General features: G+C 35.9%; 1 protein-coding gene across 1 annotated transcript in view; it reads right to left on the minus strand.

Annotated features, from left to right (window-relative positions):
* CFAP54 (cilia and flagella associated protein 54) overlaps window positions 1-22764 on the minus strand; it is a 243255-nt gene that overhangs the window by 154626 nt on the left and 65865 nt on the right. The window contains exons 21-26 of the mRNA XM_045587640.1: window positions 19800-19892; window positions 19368-19553; window positions 10862-10998; window positions 7239-7386; window positions 5012-5167; window positions 625-747 (exon numbers count right to left, since the gene is read on the minus strand). Coding sequence (XP_045443596.1) covers window positions 625-747; window positions 5012-5167; window positions 7239-7386; window positions 10862-10998; window positions 19368-19553; window positions 19800-19892 — 843 coding nt within the window. The remainder of the gene's footprint in view (window positions 1-624; window positions 748-5011; window positions 5168-7238; window positions 7387-10861; window positions 10999-19367; window positions 19554-19799; window positions 19893-22764) is intronic.

Genomic DNA, 22764 nt, shown 5'->3' on the forward strand with positions numbered 1-22764 from the left:
AACAGTGTAAGTCAATGAGTGATGGAAAGAATATGATTTTCTGCTCCTGAGGTCAGGCCATAAAGAGCTGCAAATAATTACTTCTTTGCTAAGGTGGAGGTTAGAGGTGTGTCTGTTGCTTCAGTTCCATAGAAGCAAGCTTTGTCACAACCAAAGTGATGGACCAAATCAGTCTCTTCCCCCTCCCCCCCCCCCATGCAGTATTCTTTCAGATCCCTGCCCAAATCAGAAAGGCCCTATGAGCATCACATAAAACAGGCAGGTAGACACAACCCTTCTTTGAGGAGATTCACTGGATTAAGTCAACAAAACCTTTGAAGAAGCATACAACGCTTGTCTTTGAGCCAAGCAATGAAGATAAATAAGCCTACCTCTCTGCCTCTGGTCCCTTGGTTCTTTCTGGTTTCCAAAATGCATGAGGTACCATAAAATGCCTTCTTTTCATCCCATTCCTCCCCAAGGTACACCCTCCATGCTTTACCAACTGGCATGCCTAGGCTACTTTTGATCTAAAATGCTTTCTAGATATTAATTTTTAAATTAATTCCTATAAAAGTAACTTCACTTTCTGAATCATTACTGCTCCTAAATTTTATGATACAAGGCAAAGAATAAGATAAATACCTTTGTTATGTAGAAGAGACAACAAGCTATCATATGCTGTATGCTTTCAAAACTTGCCATATTTTTCTTTGAGTGGATGACACTTGGTAGTCCTTGCAAAACCACCATACACTTTATCAAGATCTAAAAAATAGAAACGCAACAGTTTGCTGAAAATATTATCCTTACACATTATAAAATATTCCATTAAAATCATGCAAGTTTTAAGGCATTAAATTTTATTGTTATCAATAAATTGTTTATCATGTATAGAGGAATATTCTTTGAAAGAAAATTGGTATCAATTTTCAGATCAGTCCTTCATCTAAAATAACTTGAAAATCTATGGAAATAATAAGTACATGAATAACTATAAAACAAATCATATTTTGTCAAGTGTCATAAAAGATATAGACAGAATATTACATGGATATAAAAAGCATTAAGATCAGATCCAGTCTTAGGAAGTCCTTGAAAAACCATATGGAGAAAGATGTACCGTATTAAATATACTGATACTAGGTACTTGAAATACTAGTTTCCTTCAAAATTAAAACCAAATATTCATATCCCAGGAAAATAATTAATTTTGATGTTTATTTCTGTCTCCTTGCTATAAGTATTATAATACTACCCCATCAGAAAAATTGAATTAAGATTGCATCAATCTATTTTTTATTCAGATTATCCCAAAGGACAAATTAATATATGGATGTTGGTCTTTTGGGGGTTTGTTAATTGCTTCAGACTACCATTCCAACAATAGTATTACTATTGTCACAGTACACTTACAGGTTTTAAAATGCTTCTTTACTCCCTTCCACCATCACCCTCTTCTGCCCTTCCAGATCATGTCCACAAATCATGTTAACATTAAGTTGTCATTTTCTCCTGCCTCAAATAATTGTGTGTGTGTGTGTGTGTGTGTGTGTGTAAATACTAAATGTACATAATAACAGAATTATGTTAGGTTACAAAATAAGATTTATACACACTTTTGTGAACTGTGCATTGCTCCTTCAACCATGTCTTGTGAAAAAAATCCCTCCAAGTCTACAGGTTTAGCTCCAATTCATTATTCCTAATACTGCATAATTATTTACTGTGGATCAACCATCAGTCAGCCACTTCCAGAATCTCCATGTTGCAGTTTTAGAATTGAGATTTTGCAGTGTGGCCATCCTCCTGCTACTTCACTTTCTCTGTCTCCACCACCAAGAGTAGCACAATAAAATAAGTACCCTTATACAGGCTCAGTTTCCAATGAAACCCAATGAGGAAGAGGCACCATCCTCCTGGGCATAGCATACATTCTAAGTCGGTGACAATTACGTGGTACTGTGTCCCCAGCAGGTAGAACACATGGATCCAGGAATGAAGGGATGAAACTTGGAGTAGCATCTTTCCAACTGGTGATTTTTAAAAATATATATTTTATTGATTTTTTACAGAGAGGAAGAGAGAGAGATAGTCATAAATGTCGATGAGAGAGTAACATCCACCAGCCGCCTCCTACACACCCCCCACCGGGGATGTGCCTGCAACCAACATACATGCCCTGACCGGAATCGAACTCGGGACCCTTCAGTCCACAGACTGATTCTCTACCACTGAACCAAACCGGTTTTGGCATCCAACTGTGATTTTATTCTGTGGGATAAATTACTAATAGAAGGATTGCTTTGTCAGGTAGATATATTTTAATTTCACTAAAATGTTATTCTTTGGGATAAATTACTAGTAGATGGATTGCTGTCAGGTATATTTGTTTTTAGTTTAATTAAAATTAGATTTAGTTTAATTAAAATTAGATTGCTTTACCAAATCCAATGCCTTTAACAATTCACATTTCCCCCATTAATGAAATGAGAATGCCTTTGCCCCACATCCTCACTAGCAATAGGAGTTATAGATATTTTCAATCCTGCCACTGACATGAGATTTTTCACTTAATGTGCACATATATGAATATTCAGTTTGGGCAGCTTTCATATGTCTCTCAGCCAGTTGGATTTGCTTTTCCGATAAACTACCTATTTGTATCCAGTGCCCACTTTTCTGTTATACTAGTGTCAATTTGTAAGACTTTTTGTTATGTATACTTACCCTTCATCAATTTGTGCTATCTTTATTATGGTCCCTTTTTTCACACATAGATTGCTGTACATACAGTCGAATATGTTTTTTTCTCTTGTTGCTTCTAAGAGTTCTGTCTTGCTTAGAAATGGTTCCCCAACCCTGGATTGCAGAGGTAATCCCTTGGGATTTTTTGTCACATTTTTTGCTTAGTTTGGTATTTACAATATCGATATTTTTAATATGGTACAAATAGAATCAAACTCAACTTTCTTTCAAATGAATATCTCAGTGTTTCACTACAACTTATTAAAAATATTCACTCTCCACTAAATTGGGATGCCAATTCTGCCATACATTACATTCTCATACATATTAAGGCCTATTTCTAGAATCTTCTCTCTGTTCCACTCATCTTTTCTTATTCTAAATAATGCACTTCATTCCTAAGGCTTTCCTCACACTATAAGCCATTCTGAGCTGTAACCAAAGGCATCCTAAGTCAGTGGGATCCTAAAGAATGACATTGGACTATCCTGAACTCAACCAGCCTGAGCCCCAAGCACAGCTGCTGATCCTAATGTGGATTCTTTGCTAGACCACATTACAAGGCATGCATTGATATGGTTAATGTTTTCTTTTCTACACTCTAGGAAAGAAGTATTAGATGTTCCCATTCACACTGGGCAGATAAGAATATACACTTAAAGTCTTGCCCCAGAGCAATAACTCTCCCACCTTCTGACATAATATTTTATGAAAGATATGAACTTTCTGGGTGATTCTCAAAACAAAACATTGGACCACTATACCAGTAACATTATGTCAGTCAGACCTAATGAACAAGAAATGGCAAGTGCACTAAAGACCTTAATACAATGCATGCCCTCCAGAGGGTAGAAATAAACCTAATTAAGATTTAGGGGCCTGACACATTAAGTAAATATCTGAGACACCCCTTCCAAAGTAAGTCTGACATCTGACATCTATCATTCCTTAAACAGAGAAGACAATGACAGGTAGACTCCTTTGGATTCAGGAGGAAGAATATTCTACACTTGAAAATACTGCTCCAGTCCATTTAGAAGTGACATGGAAGGCTGCCAACTATTGAAAATATTAGTCTAGATGCTGGATTTTGGAGGCCTATCTCTTGAGCAGCTGAACTACTAGATGTGGGGAATTTGGGAGGAGGAGGCATGTCTATACTCCAGTAAAGCCACTCCAAGGTGAATATTTGGTAACTTATTTAAGCTCTCTGATTAATTTCCTCAATAGTGAATTTAAAATTTTTACACTTTGTATAAGTTCACTGACATCATCTTGGCTCTCAAAATGTGAGCCAATGATGATGACAATGATGGTGATGATGAGTAACTTTATGCACCATCAGCAGTAAAATCTTCCTCCTCCCCTATTTCCTTATCCTAGGCAGATTCTAAAATAGTCTGCAAGTCCCTCCCCCTGATGTGTAAGCTCTGTCTAATCCCTCCCCTCGAGTGGAGGTAAGATCTGTGAAGGTGATGGTGCAGTCACTCTTATGACTGCATTTCATTATATAAGACTCAGGCATAGCAGAGAAGACTCCCCTGCTGGCCTTGAAGAAGCAAAGTGCCATGTTGGGCAGAAAACTGGTAGGCAGCCTTCAGGAACCAAGGACCTCCTATCACACAATCGCAAGAAAATGAATTTCCTCAACAACCAGTGAGCTTGGGAGAGGATCCTAAGGCTCAAATGAGATTGCAGCCCTGGTTTCAGCCTAAGACATTGAGCAGCCCAATTAAACCACATTCAGCTTCCTGGCCCACAGAAACTGTGATAGTAAATGGGTGTTCTTAAGTCATTAAGTTTGCAGTGATTTGTGAGGTAGCATGAACAACTAATATAATCCCTTCAGCCAGGATATCTTGTAACTCCTCCATCACTGAGACATCAAGCATATTTTCTTGGGTCATCCAGCAATCCCACCCCCCCCCCAGGTGATAACTTTAACAACATGCTTTGAATAAATACTGTTGCTTCAAACATTACAAGAACACAAAAATTGAAATGAAATTTAAAAATGTGGATAAGTATATTGTCAGTATTTAAATATAGACAGCACTGGGGCTGATTATTTTCAGAGAAACACATTTTAAGTCCTTATTTATGTCTGCCCAGACATATCATTTAAATTATTTAAATGTTTTTCAGTTAACTCATGACATTTCATAAAATACTTGTTATTTGTACTTGATAAGAGATACATTGTTTTATTTTCCAAAATGCACTGCTGAGTTGCCTTTGTAAAAATACCCTTGTCTGGAAGGAGAAGAGGAAGAAATACCCTTACCTGTATGACAGGTACCAAAACAATGTTGTGATAGATTATAGGAGCAAGAAGGCCATAGCATTGAGTCACAGCTTGAAGAGCATAACTGGAATCATTTAGGTAGTTGCTAAGTTCCAATGCGACTAACACTCTCTCACATTCCATCAGTCTAGCAATCTGTAAAGAAACAGGTATTGTTACGCAAATTAAATATCAGGTACTTCGCTAATGTGTCTAAGGAAAACAAAGGTAGGAAATATGATCCCTATGGTTTAACAGATGAATGTTGGCATAAAGAGAAATCTAAATTCAGGAACAACACTAACTCCCTAATAATGCTACACAATAATACCACAATTTTAGAATTAAACTTCAGAATTTTTTGTAAAACAATACAAATACCACTAGTAACAGAAAAAGAACCAATCTTTGTAACTGGTAAGATAAAATCTTGGCTGTTTTAATGTAAGAGAAAAAAAACAGAGTTGTTGCAAAAGCATAAATTATAATAATTAAAATATAATTTCTCTGTTATACTGCCCCCACTTGATTAACAGAGTCCCATTTCCCTTCTGAATTTGTGAGAAAATAGCAAATTTTCAGTAGAGCCAACTATTCCCCTTATAATTCTCCTACATAAGTAAAAATTATAGTAAAATGTGAAGAGAGGCTTTTGTGATTAAATGATACTTAAAAAGAATAAGAATCTTATCTTATTCCTCCTTTCCTTTTCCTGAGGAAGATTTCATTATTTTTCTGTGTATATACATACAAGATTATGTACAAATAAAACTGTATAAATAGCAACCAGAAATTTCTACATAACAAATTATTACTCAAATTCTAGCCTAGCATTCTGGAAATCATTGAAGTACTTTAAAATTATCTTTCTTTTCAGACTGGATGCTGAAAGAAGAAACTGAATACGATGTATAGTAGGAACAGATTGATGGTTGTAAGTGCTTGGGCTCTGCAAGACTGTGCACCTGCCTTGGACAAAGAATCATGGTGTGTGTTTTTTTCACTTTCATATTCATAAAAACTAGCACAAATTCACATAACAAATTATTGATTAAAAGATGAATAAGGGCATGAGTAGAAAAGAGCAACTGCAAAAGAACCTAACAGCCAGGCTGGCATGACTCAGTGGTTGAGCATTGGATTATGAACCAGGAGGTCAAGGTTCAATTCCTGGTCAGGGCACATGCCCAGGTTGCAGGCTCAATCCCTGATAAGGGGTATGTAGAAGGCAGCTAATCAATGATTCTCTCTCATCACTGAAGTTTTTATCTATCCCTCCAACTCTCTTCCTCTTTGAAATCAATAAAAAAAATATTTTTTAAAAACAACAACCTAACAACAAAAAATGGCAAAACCCTCCATATATCTAAAGTGGAAAAAGTAACTTCAATCTAAAAAGAAGAAAAAAATGTAGGATTGTTATTAAAAGCAAGAGTGTAGCCAAAACCGGTTTGGCTCAGTGGTAGAGCATTGGTCTGCAGACTGAAAGGTCCCGGGTTCGATTCCGGTCAAGGGCATGTACATTGGTTGCGGGCACATCCCCAGTAGGGGGTGTGTAAGAGGCACCTGGTGGATGTTTCTCTCTCATCGACGTTTCTAGCTCTCTATCTCTCTCCCTTTCTCTCTGTAAAAAATCAATAAAATATATATTAAAAAATAAATAAATAAAAATAAAAAATAAAAAAAATAAAAGCAAGAGTGTAATCGGGTTGTGGATGTACATAGAACAATGTTCATAAGCTCCCTGAGACCATCAATAGAACAGAGGTTAAATACCTGCCTCTGTATAGGAATGCATTGTTATAATTAAAAAAGAATTTGGTAATTGACATGTACCAGCATGAAAATATGTCCAAGATCTATATTATAAAAACCCAGTGTCCCTAATGCTATAATGACCGAAGACTGGCACAGATGGGTGGGCCTGTAAGTGCTGCGGAATGTGTGTGATTTCGCATGCCGGGCTTCTACAGTAGTATATTATAAAAATGTTTAAAAGCCAACATGCAGAACAACAAATACATCATGATCCCATATAAATTTGGGGAAAAGAGAAAAGATAAACCTGTGAATCCTACATGGACTATCAAATAAGTCAGCACAAACACACATGGCTCCTCAGTCCATTCGCAAGCCAGGACTTACATTCCCACAAAATATGAAGTTGAAACATCAAGAAACAAATAAAGGAAAACTGGCACATTCTCAGTCATTTTAATTCACTTACTTGTTGAGCAGGAAAAATCTCATTGCCTTTGATATTATCACAGAAAAGATTTTCTTCTTTAATTTTAATGTCACTTGTTACAAAAATATTTCTGAGAAAAAGGTATAAAAGGATTGAAGAAGTCTCTGCCAAAATATCTGAATATAATCTGCAAAAAGGAGTAAATGACATTACAAGTTTAAATATAAGAATGATTTATCATGTGAACTTGCCTTTTTAGACTAATTTATTCTTAGTATCTACACAATGATCCCAAGTCTTGGAACAACTACTCTGGTTCAGTGTTAAGTTAAAAACAAAGACTATCCTTAACAAGCTCACAACTAAAAGAATTAAGCTGTCATAGATACATAAAAATAACTATTGTCAAAGCTTTATGGTTTTAATATATAAAGTTATATTTTATCAATATAATGAAATCACTATAGACACTCATTAATGAACTTTATGAAAATGAGGGCCATTTATAGTAGAATCAGCTGGGGGTGGGGTCGAGAGAGAAAAACTTTTGCATTATTTCTAATTATCTTTTCTAAGTTGCAGTCAACAATGCCAACCATTGGCAAACCTGGGAGCTCTACAATCATCCTTCTTTGTTTGCAATATTCCCTCCCTTACTCCTTAGTCTTATTTGGTAGCAAACCCTCCCTTCTAAATTTCAGGTTCATCTACTCTCCATACACCATATTCCTATAAAACAAGAAAGAGTCTAGCATCAGTAATTCACACCTGAGGAGTGTCTGTTTTATTATTAAGTTAAACTCTAAAATTATCTTTGCTTGGAGAATTTTAGCTATCCTACTCTATTTGTCCTCATGCTAACCATCAGAACCTTGAAATAGGCAATCATTCCAGGCTATCAGCTCCTCCTGGCTCCATCTCCTTCCCTTCCCAGCTCAGACTCTGATAGTCATGTCAATAGTGGCCTATGTAGCACTTTAGATTCTGCAAATCTTATTTTATGCAATAATCAATTTTCCTGCCCTTGCATAAATGTCACTGTCCGATTTTTATATTTACTTATTTATTCTCATTCTTTTTATTCAATCCATACTATCATTTTCTGAACACTTACTATGTACAAGACACTATTCTAGGACCTGGGATATAAAGATGAATCAAAAGTGGCTCTTTGACACAGGAACTGGGCTCTACTACAATAAATTCATGTTATGTGACAGCAACTGAGTCATTAGTGCTTCTCAGTTGTCCCCACAACAAATGTTCTAAACCTCCTGTTCTCCATTCCATGCGCTCCTATGTCCTTCTGGCTCTAGCACAGTATCATCATCACCTACATCGTCTTGTATCTTTAGTCTCTCTCTCTCTACTGACTCCTTTTTCCTACCCTCTAAAATCCTTTCCTTAATTTGCCCTCCCCCCTCAAGCTTCTTCCCACTTTCCTCTTCTCTTTACCACCAAACTTCACATGCTACAATTCTCCAGTTTCATTTATTCCTCAGTCAATTGCAAAAGTTTTCTGTCCCATCATGACTCTCTTAAACTCACCAGTGGTCTCCTAATTGCCAACTCTAAAAGCCTCTTCTTAGCTCTAACTGCTTTGGCTCAGTGAATAAGCATCAGCCTGTGGACTGAAGGGTCCCTGGTTCAATTCTAGTCAAGGGCACTTGCCCAGGTTTGCTGGCTTGATCTCCAGTAGGGGGCATGCAGAAAGCAGCCAACCAATGATTCTCTCTCATCATTGATGTTTCTATTTCTCTCTCTCTCTCCTTCACCCTTCCTCTCTGAAGTCAATAAAAATATATTTAAAAAAATAAAATAATAAAAGCTTCTTCTTAGTTTACATCCTACCCTGTCTCTCTGTAGTGTTCTATTATGCAGCTATTCAACTTGACCTTGTACTTAGCATTCAATACTGCTGACGTGTTCCTCCATGATGATGCTCTCACTGCCTTTCAAAGTATACTTCAGCAAACTTTCACCTCCTGGTCTGCTTATTTCCAGTAGCCTCCCTTGGTGCCATCTCTGTTTCTGTCTCTTAAATGTATGCATACCCAGGGTTCAAATTCCAGCCTTCTATTATATTTTTCTGCTAAATAGTCATTCCCTGTCAAAATTTCAATGATCACCTCAATGAAAATTTCTAAATCTACAACTCTAGCCTTGAACCTCTCTCCTTAGATGTCAGCACTAAATATCCAACTATCTACCTGATATCTCATATCTACAAAGATGTCCCATTGGAAAACTAAATTGTTTAAATCATATTCATTATCTTCACCCAAAAAACGTGTTCTACCTGTCCTATCATGCTCCCTTAGTAAATGTAATAGGCCTCCCAGTAGGGTAACCTTGGAAATCCCAGTCAACTTTAATTCCTTTCTCTCCCTTATTCTTACAAATGACATGAGATATTCTCTTTCTCCTCTAAAAATAATTCTCAAATCCATCCTGCATAGTACCTAGGACATAGCAAATGCTAAGTCTACATTTTTTAATTAAATGTAATTATATCTAAACCTGAATAAGCATCATCCATGTCTTTACTCAACAAGAATTTGCATTTTAAGCTCATTATCTTTGATTCAGAAGTAAAGGGTTTTGTGTTCTTATTAAAGAAATTTTAGGCATTAACAAGCAGGTGATGGAGAATGCTGTTTTTCAAAGTGGTTAAGACAACCTGAAATCATACCAATCCTAATTTCTTAAGCTTCTCTTATTTTTTTTCTTTTTAAAAAATATATTTTTATAGATTTCAGAGAAGAAGGGAGAGGGAGAGATAGGAACATCAATGATGAGAATCATTGGTCAGGTACCTCCTGCAGACCCCATACTGGAGTTTGAGCCCACAACCCGGTCATGTGTCCTGACCAGGTATTGAATCGAGACTGCCTGGTTATAGATCAACGATGCTCAACCACTGAGCCATGCTGGTCAGACAAACTTTGTTCTTTTAAGAAAAAAAAAATGGCTCTAAAGCAAAGTATGGCCTGTGGTTTTATATGTGGCTTCTACTGGCCCAGTTGTTGATAGTGTAATTCTGGGAGCTCATCAAGCAAAAAAAAAAAAGCATTTTTATCCTAATAGTTTACCCACCTATCAGACTCAAACTTTAACCTGAATTTGGCCTTTCTCTGTTATAAAACTCCCTGCCCTCGCTGGTTTGGCTTAGTGGATACAGCTTAGGTCTGTGGACTGAAGGCTCCCAGTTTTGATTCCTGTCAAGGGATGCCTGGACTTCAGGCTCAATCATGCAGGAGGCAATCAATAATTCTCTTTCATTGTTGATGTTTCTATCTCTCTCTCCCTCTCCTTCTGAAATCAATAAAGATATATATACATTTTTTTAAAATTCCCAATGCTATTTGTGTTTTATAGTAAAATTGACATTACCTTGGCTAGAGTTTGGTATTTTTTTACATAACTTTCATTAACTTATATTCAGAATCCATCCATATGGTGCAATATTTTTTCTGATTCTAACAAAGAAGTTTCTAACAAGGACTCAAGACCTTGAAATGTATGTACTCATTAAAAGCTAATCAGAAAGTTTTATATGAGCTATCTTAACATGCAATTACAAATAAATTAATTCTAGGCTTCACACCCAACTTTTAATTTCAAAAAGCAAATTAATATTTTGAGAGAGTATTTCTAATTACTTTCTCTGTGTAATAGTCATCATACTGCTTAAACAAACCACAGACTGTTCATTGCGAGGTGGTGAAGTGACAAAATAATCCCAGACTGGTGAGAAAACTTTCTTAGCCAATTCATAGTTACCAATCTGATAGGCAACCTACAACAGAAAGAACATTATCTTATGCAACATTTTTATTTGTGAAATGTACATTTTAAACAAGAATTCCAATAGGGTCCTATAACATACTAATTTCATATACAGTCATTCACATTTGCTGCTCTGGTCTTCAGTGCCACAGTAAGGTAATGATAGCCATCGGCAAGGGAGACAGACCCATTTTAAAATCTCTTTTATTTCTGAATTGCATGGAAATTTGAAACTCTGTAAGGATGTTTCAAATTCTCATAAGAAAAACAAAGATCAGATCTGAGCCAAATTAATTTCATTCCCATCTATCTCAGCAGCACACTCCATTTATTATAGACACTGTTATAATGAACAATCTGTTCAAAGAGAAACAATCAGATTTCCCAAACCAAAAATATGAAATATATTTCATTCTTTTCTGCTTCTGACTGACACTTTTGGAAGTTTTGTACAACAAAGAGTTCACAGCTGAAAAGAGTGAAGAATAAAACAGAGACGCTTCCAAGAAGCCATGATATATTTTTAAATTTAACACATTCAACTTTAGGCAAAAACTTTAGGCTTTTACTCGTACAACTGAAACATTCAGAAGAAAAAAAGTCATGAACTTACCTATTTCTTTTGGTAGAATATGTTTCTTTAAATATATTTCTAAAAATCATTCTATTTTTATATGTATAGCAATGTGAAATTTCACCACAAATTATATGCTACTTCAAATCCTTGATGGAAGCAGGTAAAATGTAAAGTATACTAGTAAATTCATTGAATTAAATATGTAAATGACATGCTGCTAGGTTATATACCACTCCAGGGAATAATTTACAGATCTAGAACTTTTTAAATATGCCAGGTCAACATTCAAAATCAACCAACCAATAAACTTCTTCAAAGCTGAAAATGCTCTCATGAAACTGTAATCAAGTTATAGACATAAAACACATGAAATTACAGAAAAACTGCACATGATAACATAATAGCTGTGGAGATTTAGAAAAGAAGAAATAAAGACTTCAAGGAGGAGGCAGGGCTTGAATTGACCCCTAAGAAGAGATAAGATTCAGATGACCATAGTTTAGGCAGAATCTGAAAAAGGTCCAGTAATGGAAATCACCGCATTGCAGTTAGGAAAGACTGGAAAGGCAGGCCAGAATTTGGGGAAAAGTGGGCCATATGCCGAAACCAGTTTGGCTCAATGGATAGAGCATCGGCTTGGGGACTGAAGGGTCCCGGGTTCGATTCTGGTCAAGGCTATGTACCTTGGTTGTGGGCACATCCCCAGTAGGGGGTGTGCAAGAGGCAGCTGATCGATGACTCTCTGTCATCGATGTTTCTAACTCTCTATCTCTCTCCCTTCCTCTCTGTACAAAATCAATAAAATATATTAAAAAAAAAAAAAAAGAAAGAAAAGTAGGCCATATGATTGGACAGGTAAAGTGGGACATGGTGTCAGAAGGTCTTGAAAATCAGGTAGAAGTATTTAAAAATGTCAGGCATTATTGTGCTGATTCCTCACCATATCTCTATTAAGTAAGCTCTATTATCATCTATGTATTTCAGATGGGGCATTGCATAGTTACATAATTTGTACAGAGCCTGACACTCAGTAAAATCAGTGGAGCAGAGACTTGGAGTGGAAACTGAGTCACTTTTCTGGGCTGCATTGATCACATAGAAGATTTGGACTAAGTGGTCACTAAAACACCATCTAATTCTAAGATTTCCATGGGAAATAATAGCAGTTGATGTATAATGGGGTTGGTGAAACTGTAATTGAATGTTTTTTTTTCCTTTAAAAAAATATATATAGTCTTTTGAAAAATAATGTTATTTATTCAATTAGTGAACACTGTGAAACAAGATACCTTGATAAAACTATCTATATATATATATAAAAGCCTAAGCGATCAAACTGAATGATTGGTCAACCTGTCACAATGATGTGCAATGACTACCAGGGCGCAGACGCTCAACACAGGAGCTGTCCCCTAGTGGTCAATGTGCTCCCACGGCGGGAGCACTGCTCAGCTGACCAATGGGCGCCAGATGCATGGCTGGTGAATGCCATTGTGGTGGCACAGCGTCTCCTCATCACAACTGACTGGGCACAAGCCTGCACAGACCCAGTAGAGTCAGGATGAGCGGGAGCGGCAGGTGGGAGAATCAGGTGGTGTTGCCCTGCAGGGATCAGGCTGAAACCAGCAGTCCATCATCCTCCACGGGGTCCCAGATTGCAAGAGGGCACAGGCCAGGCTGAGGGACCCCACCAACGCATGAATCCATGCACTGGGCCTCTCGTGGTTTATAAAATCATGAATCTTTGTGAGTAAACATAAGAGTGTGATGATATGAGCATGTTCAAAGATGGCTAACTGGTAGTGATGTGCAGAACAGATGATAGAGGGGATGAGGTTAAAATGAAAAAGCAGCACTAAAGACTCATGTAATGATGGATGAAGTATATAGTGTAAGCTTCAATACATGACCTTCATCTGGCTTCCAGAATACCACACTCTTGATTTTCTTTTCACTACAAAGGCCACATTCCTTTTCAGTTGCCTGCACAAGCTCCTTCTCTTTCCCCCAGTCTCTCTATAATTGGCATGCTCTAGGGTTCAGTCCTTGAACCTCTCCTCTTTTCTGTCTGCACTTACTTCCTTGGTGATAACATCCAGCTCCATGGCTTTGGCACATGACTACTCTCAAAACCCTCTCCTGCCCAAACCTCTGTCTCTTCTAAACTCCAGATTCATACATCTAACTACTCAACAATTCTCTCTGAATATACAGTCAGTCTAATATATAAGAAATACCTAATAGTATCTTACCTCAACATACATACCCCAAGCTGAATTTCGGATCTTCCCTACCACTATCTACATCACCCACAGACTTCCTCAACTCAGTTAATATCAACTATATCCTTGCAGTTGGTCAGCTAAATATCTTAGAATCATCTTTCAGTTTTCTCTTTATATTAGTTCCATCAGCAATTCTTATTAACTCCTCCCTCAAAACATATCCAGAATCTGGCCACTTCTCATCACATCATCTACTATCACTGTGGCCAAGCCATGTTCATCTCTCACTGAATTATAGGAATAGAGAGGTCTCTCTACTTCCACCCTTACCCTCTTGTGATCTATTTCCAATATATCAGTCTTTAGTGTGAGCCTTTGACAATATAAGTCACATTATATCATGCCACTATTCAAAACCCTCCATTTCACTCAAAGTAAAAGCCAAAGTTCTTAAAATAGCCTAAAAGTCTTTTCATGATATACTCCCCTACCCAGTCATTCAGCCTTACTTCTCTGACCAATCCTTCACTCTCCATGGGTCCCTCTGCTCTAGCCATATTGGACCCCTTGCTATCTATAAAGCATACCAGGTGTACTTCTGGAAATCTTAGGGCTTTTGCTCTAGGTCCTTCTGCAGAATGCTCTTCTTCCAAGAGTCTTTCCCACAACTGTTTCAAGTCTCTGCTCAAACCTCACTTTCTAAGTGAGGACTTACCTGAGCACTCTTTTTAACACTGTAATCAATCTTCCATTTCCCCACTTCACATTTCCAATTCCTTTTACTATACTCTACTTTCTATTTCCATAGAATTGCCTGTTTCCTCTGGTAGGACACAGAAATCTGTTTAACTAGCATTCCTGATCACTGATGCACGCTCAAGTTTTGAATAACTCGTCTGGAGCAATGCTGGCCCAGAGTAAGCACTCAGTAATAAGGTGTTACAAGAAATAAATAATGTGTTGAATGCATCCTTTTCCACAGAAGAGGATACCCAGAGGTTGCACTGTACTGTAACACAGTTGACTGGCCCAGAGTGAGTGCCTGGCCTAAGCTGAGTGTTTTATAGCCCCCACTTCAAAGCAAGATGGACCCCCACCCTAAGTTTGGATGACCTGGACTCACTTGGAGAATTTGAGAGAAAATGTATTACTCACACAAGACTCCCAAGGAGAGTTTGGCAGGCACACATAAGTCTGGGCTGGCTTGGACAAAGCAGAAGAAACGAGTTGGCCCTTGATTCGTGACTGGGAAGCAGGAATAAGGAAAGTTCCTGCTACCTGGAAGGTTTAAATTTCCTGTTGGCACCAAAGATAAGGTAAGCCCACAGACCTCTCTTATCAGTCTGCCTTCCTGGTGCGGCCAAAGGAAAAAAGAGGGGTGAGGTTTACGGTGGTCAAACATCAAAAAAGAGGTCAGATTCTTTGTTGCATTAGGAAGCCAGAATCCCTCTCCCAGGAATTTGGAATTAAGATTAGAAGGCAGCTAGCTGGTCTCTATTTACAGTTAAATTTGAGGGATATATAAAAATTAACAAGGTGCTATTTTTCCTCCAAACATAGAGAGGTAAAGAAATTAAATCTTTAGAGAAAGAAAAATAAAGCATATTTAGAGAGAACTGAAAGTATAAAACCTAGAGCTTTGCAGCCTTCCCATGGTGCATTCCCCAAGCCAGGCTGGCTCCCCTACTTACAAAGTCTTAACTAAAACCATAAGTCAAAATTATCTAAATAAGGGTTGTTATATATATTTGAAAGGAAGGAGAAATGACATCTAGTGTAGAACCTGGCACAAAGCAGACAGTGAATAAATAATTCATCAATAAACAGATGGATATAGAAAGAGTAGTCATATTTAGAGGATGAGAGGGAAGAGTTGAAATTTCTTAAAAAGCTTAAAAATGGTGCTGTTCATTATATTCCACAAATGAGTGATATCATGTGATATTTACAATTTATAGTTATAAAAGTCCTGGGAATATAGCATATGGAATATAGTCAATAATATTGTAATAATTACAGGTGGATAATTATCAGGTGGATACTTGACTTATGGGTGAGATGACTTCGTAAAGTATATAAATGTTAATCACTATGCTATGCACCTGAAACTATGATAATATAAAATAATATTAAATGTCCACTGTAATTGAAAAAAATGCTGTTAGATTCTAAAAGTTAAATAAATAGCTATATGTGTCTGCTGGCTACATTTTTAAAAAATTATGTTAACTATCTTTTTTACCTGATAGCTTTTTCTTTTATTATTTGAATAGTCATAGGCAAACCTCTATTAATCAAATAATTTCAATGACTTCATATATAAAGTGGGAAAAGAGTACGAACTTTTATTTCCCCTTCTCCTGACATCATTGTGCTTTCTGACAAAACATTCATGTCCCAGCATCAAATTCTCCTGCCAACACTGATCATCAAGACCCGCTGAACACCACCAAACCCAGGCAGAGAGAAGATGGGAGAGGTGTAGGCTCTAGAATAACTGGGCACATGTTAGACATCGAACACATGACTTCCTTGGAATCTGGACGAGCAATAAAAATGCATGAGCTGGCTCAAGTGTCAGGCTTGCCATCTGCTACCAAGTAACCTTGGGTAAATTAACCTCCCTGAGTCACCTTTTCTAGAATTAACTGGGACTGGCAGAGGAAGAATCGAATTAATCTCAGGCTCCTCAATATAAAATGAAAGTGATAATACCCCTCAAAGAGTAATTATAATAAAGGGAATAATGCATTTTTAAATGCTTGTCACACAATAGTTTTTGATATTCCACATTTCCTTTGTTCAACCACCCATAGTGCCCACTATTGTATTTAGTACTAATTCAATAATTCTGCAGTATATGGCATTTTGCATGTATCCATTTTACAGAGAGGAAAATGGAGACCAAGAAATTTGTCTAAAATTCTGCTTACAGACTTCTAATTTTCTATATTTCGTATCACATTATCTATCTTTTCCCAACTTAAAGGGGAAGAATAAAAAGAAATTAGCCTTTAAAGAGAGGGAAATTGGAAAATACATCACTCATATAGATTCCTAAAAAAAATTATTTTTCAGATAGCCTGAATTAAGGGAATACCTAGTAAAGATTCACCTGAATTTATTAATGTCTGAAGAATAATGTTGAGCAAAAGTGCAACCTAAAATCACAAGTCCATGTTAATAATTGGCAGTTAGTGGAATATCTCCATACCTTACTATAAGTATATTTATAGTATTTTTAAAGAACAAACTATCCTGAAATTAAAAACCACTCTCATAAAAATAGATCACAATTCCAAGAGAAAGGTCTATTTTCTTGCTAGAACCTTTAAACTTTTGTAAATAAGGAAATTTACTAAGTGAGAAAATTTTGCTTTAGCCACTTAACATTATGAGGCAGAATGCTCATAAACTGTCATAAACAAACTGAAGTACTGCAAATATGGTATCAATAAAGACACACAGGTCACTGCTTTATGACATTTCTCATTATTCCAGCAGTATAGCTGAGACTTAGTTTTATTAATTTTCAATGAAAGTTCTGCCAAGTGAATCCCAAGAGTCAAACCACTCCCTGGAGAAAAATTAGGCCTTGATAAAATATTCTATTCCTCTTTTTGAAATAACTCCATCACTGCAAATTAGGGAATATATTAGATTCCAAAGAAATCAGAAAACTATGAGCCAATATGACATGCTAAACCAATGCTAGACAAATCCTAGCAATTCTCTCAATGTAATTTTCTTTGAAAAATATGATCCTATCAAAAGCCACTAAAATATTCGCTTATAATACTAATCAACTATTAAGAGAAAAAATAGCACAATAGAAATGTAATAAAATTTAGAACAGCCATCATCTCTAGAGTCAATAATAGGTTTAAAATTAGATACTTGAGACTTAGGTCAATGAGTCACACTCTTCTTAGCATCTTTTTCACTGGTGATATGCTCTAAGTCAGGTAACCATTTCAGCAAAAATGTTAATTCATTAACATACCCACAACTAAATACAACAATAATATTTACTAAGTGCCTAGTGGGTGACAAATGCTCTGGTTAAACATCTGACATGAATATCTCCACTTAATACTCATGCTAGCTCTAGGAGGTAGCTTCTATTATTCCAACTTCACAGATGAAGGTTATTTGCCCACTATCATGTGGCTAGTGTGAGGAGCTTGCATTTAAACTCAGGTCTGCCTGTCCCTATTAGCTCAGACATTTCACTTCTGTAAATCTATCCTAAGAAAGTAATCATGAATGCAGCAAAGAATTATATAAAAAGATATGCATCACAGCTTTGCTTATAACAACAAAGGACTGGGAGGTATTTAAATTTGTCCAACAACGAAAAATTATTAAACAAACCATGATCTAGCTATATGATAGATAATACCATGCAGTTGTTTAAAATTATGTTTTAAAAGATTAATTTAATGGAATGGGAAAATGTCAGTTATATACTAAATGAAAATAGCAGAATGTACAATAATATGTATACTATGATTAAAATTACATAGACATAATTCATATGGGTATATATGCATGTATAACACACATATATATAAACACAGATGAAAGTATATCTCTGGTTCTCTCCACATTGGCACTACTGACATCTTGGTCTGGATAATTCTTTGTTATTGGGGCCTGGCACTGTCCTTTACATTGTAGGATGCTTACCAGCATCCCTGGCCTCTACCCACTACCTTGTTTCCCCGAAAATAAGACATCCTCCAAAAATAAGACCTACTTACAGATTTCCTTCTGAGTGAAATACAAGCCTTCCCCCCGAAAATAAGGCCCCACCTAGGCTAAACATGAGAGATTTGGTCCACTGATTCTGAAAGAAATGGAGTCACAAGAAATTCACCAGGAAATTCAGGAATTGGATGGTTATGATGATGTTCCAGAAGATGATGACATGATTGTCATTGAATAAATGAGTAAATTCTTGATACTGTAGGATTCACAGTTTGTCTGGTTTGTGTTGACAACTACCGTACCATATACAGGTAATAAATTTCCTTTATTTTCATTTAACAATAAATGTGTACCGTATTCTTCTTCATGGAAAAATAAGACATCCCCTGAAAATAAGACCTAGTGCATCTTTGGGAGCAAAAATTAATATAAGACACTGTGTTATTTACGGGGAAACAGGATAGATACCAGTAGCACCCCTCTCATTGTAACAACCCAAAATGTTTCCAGACTCTGCAAATGTCCCCTGGGGGCCAAAATTGCCCCAGGTTAAGAACTGCTTCTCTGGATGATAGAATAACAGATAACATTCTTTTTTTTTTTCTTTTTTCATTTCAGTATTTTCCAAAATTTCTAAAATTAATGTGTTATATATGTAATCCAGGTAAAAGTGTTATTATAAAAAGCAAACTCATAAGAGAAGGAATTATTCCCATTTCATGAGATTAAATTGCATTGATGGAAAATATATATTAAGGAGCTTTAGAATATCTGCTGTGATGTTTTTCCCCTCCATCAGAAGTTACTTAATAACTGCTCAGTGGAAAAACACATAAAGAAAAACAAATGAGCAGAAATCTCTTCTACCTGAGTCAGGAACATCCGAGCAGTAACAGCAGAAAGAGGTGGATAAATCAGAATTGGTTTAGTTGTCTCCCCAACAGCATTACCGACAAGATTCCCATTAGAAGAGTAAGCAGCAATTGCAAAGACATATTTTTCATTGGTTTCTAAACCTTTCACTTCAAAAATGCTTTTACCATCAGCTGGTATCTATTAACAAAAAACATTTCAAGTTATGTATAAAAAATAAAGTAATATAAATTTAAGTATATAGTAAGTAAACCTTACATGTAAAAAAAAAATCTCTTCATTTACTATTAGATTTTAGTCAGATTCAAGAAGTTGAAATTAGAGAAATTCACTGAAATGATAATGACTTCCTAAAGGGAAAAAATCATCATTCAATATGTTCAGTAAGATTTCTTGGCATTTAGATTTTTTTTTTATGTGACATACCGCCTCTCCTGAGTTTGGGAGACGATTATTGTTTAGTCTCACTTTTCCATGGCTCCCTTCTGCTTTGCAGCCCAAAATGCGGTACCACGACACCTGCCGAGGAGAGAGACAAGCCTAGCATCTGTCGTCTGTTTAATAAGGCATTCAATTTCCTTTATCAGGATGTGGCAAAGGGATGAAAATGTACAATAACTATGCAAGTTTTAAAACATGGTATCCAGGTTTACACAAGTACTTAAGTTTAATCTTTTTTAAAAAAATAAAAATAAAAAGGCAAATATAGGCTAGTTTACCTGGGACTAACAAGATTAAAATATTATTCATTACTCATTATTTTAACTACTACTAATTGAGCAGTTCCTACCTGCTGAGTATTGCTAGGAAATTTACATATGCTTTCTAATATTCACAACATCACTATAAATTGGGATTACTTTTGTCATTTTGCTTTTCAGGAAATCAAGACACCAAGATGTTTAATCACTGGCCCAAGATCAGATAGTGTCAGGGAGTGACTCCAAAGATGACTTAATCTTGTTGGGGAAAAAGACCAACACTGGGATGATTTTCATATTTTATTAAATAATAGATGACAAAAAAGTGAATAGAAAAAGAAGCAAGATACTAAATCATATTATTTGATGTAAAATATAAAAATACATATAAAAAAATAAAAGCCTGGAAGAAACTGTTCGTAAATAAGAATAGCGGAAGATTTGGGGTAATAAAGTGGTAAGAGTATGGATAATTTTTTTTTCTCCAGTGCATGCATTTTCTGATATCCTTTTGATAATTCTTAAATATAGGCATAAACCAAAAGCAAAATACATATTCTACTAAAACGACCAAACTTAAACTTGATTAAATGCCTAGACAATGGCCCTTCTGCCAAAATGTCAAAATAATGGAAATTCTTTTCTGTAATGAACTATTCTCAGTATAAGGAAAGGGAGCAAGTTGATATCTAGGGACCAGCATTATTAGGCACCATACTGACCGGGGGTTAGGAACAGAGGAATTGTACATCTCAACTCCTAAATTACAAGGGAACTGGATGACAAGCGAAATGCAAACTTCTCTAAGAAGTAAAGGCTTCTCATAGCTTAGCCTGCTATCTCTTCTGGGTCAACAGAAAAATCCTAATTGTGTCTTGTCTATACAAGTAGTTGTCAACTCAGACTATGCAGCAGAATCACTTTTTAAAGTATGCTTTGTAAAGAATCAACCATTTTAAAAAAATAACATACACCCAAGCCTGCATGGCCTCAGTGAATAAGAATTTCTGATGCAGGTGGCCAAACCTTTGTGTTTCAAAAAAAATTTTTCTCAAGTGATTAAGGATCCATCTACAAAGGCAGGAGAACTCTAAGGACAGAGAGCCCTGACGGAACTTGGAAGCTGGAGGATGGGAAAAGAAATCAGATGAATCTCACACAAAAATGAAAAACTAACTTTCCTTGACCACTCATGCAAAAAAAAAAATTACCATTTTTTGTAAAGAGAAGAAATAGAAAGTTTATGTTTATGATGTAGACCATTATTGCTCTAAGCTAAGCTCTATTTGTCAACTGGAATTTGAAGAGTAAAATTCTCTCTAAAAGCATATTTATAAGCAGGCTTTATATTTTGTTCCACAGATGAAAACATCTTGGTTTATATAATTACTTATAAGAAGCAATGTGTGATTAGAATCTACCAAAGAGCAATGACACCATAAATAAATCATCACTTCATCATTAAACTTCAGAAGTAAACCTGTATAAATATCATCAGCACTTTCAACTATTAAAATAGGTTTTAATGAAACAAATACCTTAACAGTGGTTTTGATCAAACAAAAGATGGCTGAATCCTCAAACCAGTAAATGTATTTAAGACCATAGCACCATCTAGTGCTGCTCAGTAGGAAGCAGAAGGTAATTTCCTAGAGTATACAACTCTGCTAATGTATTATAGTGGGTCGGCAACTAAGTAATTGCGTGTTTCACACATATTGTATAACTTAATATAATGTGGCTCAGCCAGCATGGCTCAGAGTTTGAGTGTTGACCTATGAACCAGGAGGTCACAGTTTGATTCCTGGTCAAGGCACATGTCTAGGTTGTGGGCTCGATCCCCAGTGTGGGGCATATAGGAGGCAGCCCATCAATGATTCTCTCTCATCAATGATACTTCTATCTCACCCTCTCCCTTCCTCTCTCAAATCAATAAAAATATATTTTTTAAAAACAAAAAAAAATTTAATATAAAGTGGTAAGTGATAAGTCCAACAATTACAAGTCAAATATGGAACGCATATCTTTCTATTTCTAAGCATTATGAAATAAACTAGTCACTAATTTGAAATACTTAAAAATAAGATTTTGATAAAATAAACCAAAACATTGGAAAATAAAAGTATCTTGGTAAATTATCCAGTCATAGTTCTTCACTACATTTCTAAAATCAGTGACTCCCTATTCTTTCAACAGATCCAGAAAAATCCAAAGTTGAACTTTAAAATGGCTAGCAATCAGAATAATGCATTTATTATAGCGCAGTTAGATGTAAGACTGACAATATTTCTATTCCCCCAATTATAAAGCACTGAGAAGATGGTATTACTTCTCACTGATGTCCACCTACCAGCAGCCTAAAGCTCCTCAAAGACTAGAACCATGTTTGTTTGTGCTTATTTTTATAACTCAATTACCTTACACTGCTTTATAGATGATAGATACTCAATGCTCATTGGAAAAATTGTGTTAAAAAATAAAATTAAATCATGTAATCATGGTTACATAATTAATTGCTTTTAGAAAAATTTACTACATATATTTAATAAGATATGAGGGGAAAAGTTAATATACCAAGAATATTACATAATATTTCATTTAATTTTCACAGTAAACATATTTTACAAATGAAAGCACAACAAAACACCTCATGAAGTATAATCAGATTTCCTAGAGAGTCCTACTGCTGG

The sequence above is a fragment of the Pipistrellus kuhlii genome, unplaced genomic scaffold (genome assembly GCF_014108245.1).
Source record: "Pipistrellus kuhlii isolate mPipKuh1 unplaced genomic scaffold, mPipKuh1.p scaffold_m20_p_3, whole genome shotgun sequence".
NCBI lineage: Eukaryota > Metazoa > Chordata > Mammalia > Chiroptera > Vespertilionidae > Pipistrellus > Pipistrellus kuhlii.